Below are 6018 nucleotides of genomic sequence, written 5' to 3'. Positions count from 1 at the left end.
CCTGAGCTCGGCGCGCGGAGCGGCAGGTGGGGACTGGGCGCTTGGCTAGCCCGCCCGGCTGGCTTGCGCCAAACATTCTCTGGGGTAGATTTGTTTATCCCTTGTGCTATTTTTGTATTTTGTGTGTTTACACCTCCCGACCGCGGTGGAAACGGCAGGCAGATGCGAATGGAAGTGCTGCTACCGAAAAAGAAACCAAAATGAACAGCTGTGCGATATATTAAGCCCGCACCGCCAGCCGCTGTCTTTGTATACAAATGAGTTATTTCAAGACTTTTTTAAAAAAGTATGATTAAAAATAGCACAGTATGAGCTTGTTCAGGGATGCGTACAATATTCTAGTTGGAGGGAATAAAAAGCTGGTGGTTACCGTTAGAGTGGGGGGATAGAGAAAAACGGTTATTTTACACTTTGTGCCTTAAGAATGTTTGGGTTTGGGGGGAGGGTCTAGCTCAGTGGTAGAGTGCATGCTTAGCATGCACAAGGTCCTGGGTTCAATCCTCAGTACCTCCTTTAAAAATAAGTAAGTAAGTAAATAAATAAATAAATAAATCTTTAAAAAAAAAACGTTTGGGTTAGTTTATGTGATGTATGCCGTCATTCCCATTAAAAATATCTGTTTATATATTAGGCACACGATGTTGAAAGACTCACCTACTTGCCTCTTTTGGCACGTTGGCATAACAGTCTCAAAAATGAGCCCGGACACGAGAATTGAGTTGGTTCAAGCCAAAAAACGCAGTCATTGTAAAGAACAGCTTCTTGTTTGGACAGGAAGCAATTAGTTCCTTGTTCACAAGGAACTTTTTAATAAAGTTATACCTTTCCCTTCTCCCATGCTAACCTGCTAGAAAGGAATCTTTCTTAAACTGTGGTCACTCAATTGATTTAATTGCTAAGTTAAATCATTGGGGATTTGGTTTGGTTTTTAAAAAAAAGTCTCATCTTTATCAGATCAAATATAGTAAGGTTTCTGGTTGTAAAAGTGTATGCTTGACACTGGATAAAAGAATATCTCATGAGATGCAGAAAATAGCATAAACATATATTATACAAATTGGCATCCGTTGATGCCAAGTGAAGGGACAGGTATGTGCTAGGAGTGTTCAAAGGATTGCTGGCTCAATGAATACCCAGGCAGTTCACAAAGGCCTCAGAGGATCAGAAACATCTGGTGCCTTGAAGGATGGTAAGATTTTAAATTAAGACAAAGGAGAATATTCTGGGCACAAGAAAAATACTACCCCAAAGTCCTGAAGTGAAAATGTAAAGGACTGTTTGAGAAACAGTAAGTTTGACTTGCATAAAAACCAAGAAAAAGTTTTAAGAATTTGAAGTTTCCTTTAGTGCTAAGCAAAGGAATTTGGGCTTTGAACAGGATAAGCAGTGGACAATGGAAGGATGGAAACAGGTGAATTGCTTAAAGCTGTTTTTAACCGTACCACCATGAGCAAATTCATGAGATGTCTGGCCAGCCTCCTCTAAACCAGCTTTCCCTCTTCTCTTTGGCTTTTCTCTGTGGTTTAAAAATCTTAGCTTAATTAGTAGACCAGAAACAAAGGGCAGCACTGATAGGATTAGTCCTTTTCTAATGAAACCAGAAAAGAAGAGAAGGAATGAAGGAAGAAGCAACAGGATTTAGAGTGTTGGGGAGAGAGACTTATGAGGCAAGCAAGCTACCTTTAGAGGAATTGATACTGAAAATTTACTGAGTGTACCAAGCACTACCCAAGGCCCCTGATGGTGAACAAGATAGTCATACTCCCTGCTGTCACACAGCCTAGCAGGATGACTCTAAATTTCCACCCAAAGAGAATGATGACACTACTGCTCAAAAGTCTGGAGGAAATGAAAATTTGAGTTGTTGAGTTTTGGATGACGCACCACAGAATGAAGAGTTCTGTGGTAGAAAATGTGGAACTGAAGCTCTGGCTGGAGACAGAGCTATCAGGCAATGGTTGGCTCCACCCTTAAGACCTGATAAGTTCCTCAAAGGAGATAAGGGACTAAGACTGGGCTGAGGCAGCAGGGGAACAGACAGCAAAGAGTGACCAGAAGGCTGGCCAACACAGGGCCATGTGGTGATGTCTCAAAAACCAGAGGAGCCAAGCAATGGTACTGTATACTGCAGGAATCAAAGAAAATGAGGAATGAGAAGACACACTGGATCTGCTCACTTGCAAAACAGTCCCTGTTGTGTGACTTTACCATTAAGGAAAAAATGCAGACCAGTTGATGCTGTTCTCCTGCATTCCACGGTTGTCCTGTGTCACTCTGCCCTCGCTGTGCTTACTGGAGGCTTCTCTAGGGGCACCTTCTGGTAAATTTTTAGTAGCATTGTTCTTGACCCCCTCCTGTGTTCCAAGAGATGGAGATAACTTGAGCATCTTTATATTCTTTGGCACCTAAACTCTGCAAGCATATCCACAATGTGTACACTTTTATCACAGTCCAAGTGCCACTTCATACTTGCATTTATTAATGACAACTGACTAACTGTTAAAGAATGGTGAAAAACAGACAAGATTTCTCTCAGAAACAATGTTTAAAATGCTGAAAGTTGAGCAGTATTTATGACATCATCTAAAATTACAGTAGTTCAAATTCCACATATCTTTGCAAATATCTGGAGGTAAACAGTGTTAAAGAGCAAAATCCCAGCAAATGGTGGCTATAAATACAGGCTTTTTATTTCTATTTTGAGAATTGATAACTAACTTTCTATTTTGACAGGATTAAAATATGCAGAAATAGTCACAAAACAATTAATATCCAATGTAACCACTGCTAGAAATCACATTTGTCATTTCTGCTTCAGATATATTTTTAAAATGGAACATCAAAAAAAGTTGATATATACACATAATGATATATATTCAGTAAAAAAAAACCCTATTCTCATTCTTAATCATTCCCCTCCCTCTCTTGAGGCAATCATAATTATCAACTTGATGTTTACCCTGTGTTTTTATACATTGAGGATAAACACATGAATCCATTAACAGTAAGTACAATAGCTTTTATATTCATACACGTAAAAGGAATAGCTGGGCCACAGGGTATACACTGCATGGTAACTTTTAACATCTAACAGGGACAGCTGTCCTTATCTTTCTCAGTATTATTTTGGCTCTTCTGGAATGTTACTTTTATAATCTGTTTGTCTAATTCATAAAAAAGAATCTTATTGGGATTTTGATCCAAATTGCATTGACTTAGTAGATTACATTGACGTCTTTTCAGTATGGATTCTTCCCAGTTGAGAACATGACCTATTCTGTTTTTTTCAGACCTCCCTTTATATCCTTTAATAATGTCTTGTCATTTTCTCCTTAAGCTTCTGGTATCTTTGGCTATTTTTTTTGAGGTAATTTATAATTTTTATTTCTATCGTAAATTATATCTTTCTTCTATTTTATTTCTTGTTTTAATTTTTTTATTGAAGTGTAATTGATTTACAATGTTGCAGGCATATATATTCAGTTATATACACACATACTTTTTTTTCAGATGCTTTTCCATTTCTTCTATTTTATTTCTAGTTGGTTATTTCTGACATATGGGACAATGATTGATTTTTGTGTTTTGATCTTATAGCCAGGAATACTGCTGCATTTTGTTACTATAAATACAACTAGTTTTTCAGTAGATGATCTTGAACTTTGTATGTAAATAACAGTATCATCTGTAAAAGTCACCAATTTATCTCTTCCTTTCTTATATCTTACTTCATTTTCTTGTCTTAAAAGCATTAGAACAATTATTACTTTGGGGAATAGTAGCAATAATACTGGGCATCCTTGTCTTATTCCTGACTTTAATAAAAGTGCTTTTAAAGTTTGATGTTTGCTGTAAGTTTTAGGTAGATGCCCTGTATTACATTATAAAAGTTTCCTTCTATTCACAGGTTTTTAAATTTATTTTTTAAATATGAAAAAGTGTTCAGTTTTACCTAATGCTTATTTATGCATCTGGAGACGGTCATGTGGTTTTTTTCCCCTTAATCTGTTAATACAGTAAGATAACAGTGATAGATTTGCTAATATTAATCCATGCTTGTATTTACTCATATAAACTCTACTTAGTTGTAATGCATCATGTAACAAATCACCAGAAACACAGCAGCTTAAAGTAGCACAAATGTATTAGCTTACAGATCTACGTATTAGAAGTCTGAGTGAGCTCAACTGGGTTTCTCTGCTCCAGGTCTCACATAGTCAAACTCAAGACTGGCCATTTTGAGATCTTATATGGAGGCTCTAGAAAAGAACCGCCTCTCTAGTTCATTCAGATTGTTGGCCAAATTCGGCTTGTGGTGATTGTAGAACTGTGGCCCCCTTTACCTTGATGACTGTCAGTGGGGACAGCTCACAGCCCCTGATGGCTGCCTGCCTTCCTTAGCATGTGGTTCCCTTTATCCTCAAGCCCCCCCCCCCCCAGCAATAGTGTGTTGAGTTCCCCTTACACAGGCATACCTTGTTTTCTTGTGATTTCCTTTATTGCACCTCACAGATTGCTTTTTTTTTTTAACAAATTAAAGGTTTGTGGCAATCCTGCATTAAGCAAGTCTATCAGCACCATTTTTCCAACAGCATTTGCTCATTTCATATCTCTGCATCACATTTTTGTAATTCTCACAATATATTAAACTTTTTCATCATTATTATATTTATTATGGTGATCTGTGATTCACGATCTTTGATGTTACTATTGTCATTGTTTTGGGACACCATAAATTGTCCCTATATACAACAGTGAACTTAATTGAGAAATGTTGTATGTGTTCCGAGTGCTCCACTGACTGGCCATTCCCCCCCCCCCTCCTTGGATGTCGCTATTCCCTGAGACAGCAATATTGAGTAGAAGCTGCAGCAAGTTATCCAGAAGATCTATCTAAGATAATTAATGAAACAACAGATTTTCAGTATAGACAAAACAGCCTTCTACTGGAAGAAGATGCCAGCTAGGACTTTCATAACTAGAGGCAAAGAGTTAATGCCTGGCTTCAAAGCTTCAAAGGACAGGCTGATTCTCTTGTTAAAAGCTAATGCAGCTGGTAACTTTAAGTTGAAGCCAGTGCTCATTTACCATTCTGAAATTTGCCACCTGAAAATCCTAGAGCCTTTAAGAATTATGCTAACCTACTCTGCCTGTGCTCTATAAATGGAACAACAAAGGTTGGACGACAGCACATCTGCTGACAACGTGGTTTACTGAATACTTTCAGCCCACTGTTGACACTTGGTGCTCAGAAAAAAAAGATTCCTTTCAAAACATTATTGCTTGTTGTCAATGTCCCTGGTCACCCAAGAGCTTTGGTGGAGATGTCCATACTGTGAAATTCATGTTGTTTTCATGCCTGCTAATGCAACATTCATTCTGCAGCCCACAGATCAAGGAGTAATTTTGACTTTCAAGTCTTATTATTTAAGAAATACAATTATTTAAGAGATATGCCTGTGCTTTGAAACTCTGACTCACTCCTCTGCTACCAACCAGAGAAAACTGAGTTTAAAGGCTCCTGTGATTAGAACTGGCCAACTCAATCTCACTTTTGCTGTGTGATGGAACATAATCATGGCCCTGCTGACACCTTGATTTCAGACTTCTGGCCTCCAGAACTGTGAGATAATAAATCACTGTTGTTCTGAGAACACCCAGTTTGTGGCCCTTTGCTAAGACAGCCATTGCAAACTAACACAGTTAGTTTCTGATGTATACGGCTGAGAAGCATGATATATCATTTTTAAATTTTTGTTTGTTTTTGTTGTTTTGGGGGAGATAATTAAGTTTATTTACTTATATATGTGTATTTATATACTTATATATATGTGTATATATATAAATTTTTTTTAATGGAGGTCCTGGGGATTGAACCCAGGACCTCATGCATGCTAAGCAGCACTCTACCACTGAGCTATACCCTCCCCCATGACTAATATAATTTTGTATGGAGTGAATAATCATGATACAACCCAGAACTGGAAAATCTGGTTTAGGTGGAGATGGTGTCTTTGA

The 6018-nt window shown here is 37.8% G+C and overlaps 1 protein-coding gene across 1 annotated transcript in view; it reads right to left on the bottom strand.

Moving 5' to 3' along the window:
* Window positions 1-2549: 2549 nt before the first annotated feature.
* The window catches only part of SLC35E3 (solute carrier family 35 member E3), a 33919-nt gene continuing 30450 nt past the window's right edge, over window positions 2550-6018 (bottom strand). Inside the window, exon 5 of the mRNA XM_032493369.1 lies at window positions 2550-2626. Coding sequence (XP_032349260.1) covers window positions 2590-2626 — 37 coding nt within the window. The 3' untranslated portion in view covers window positions 2550-2589. The remainder of the gene's footprint in view (window positions 2627-6018) is intronic.

The sequence above is a fragment of the Camelus ferus genome, chromosome 12 (genome assembly GCF_009834535.1).
Source record: "Camelus ferus isolate YT-003-E chromosome 12, BCGSAC_Cfer_1.0, whole genome shotgun sequence".
Taxonomy (NCBI): Eukaryota; Metazoa; Chordata; class Mammalia; order Artiodactyla; family Camelidae; genus Camelus; species Camelus ferus.
The sequence above is the reverse complement of the archived record's forward strand: the minus strand, read 5'-3'. Positions and strand labels throughout refer to the sequence as shown.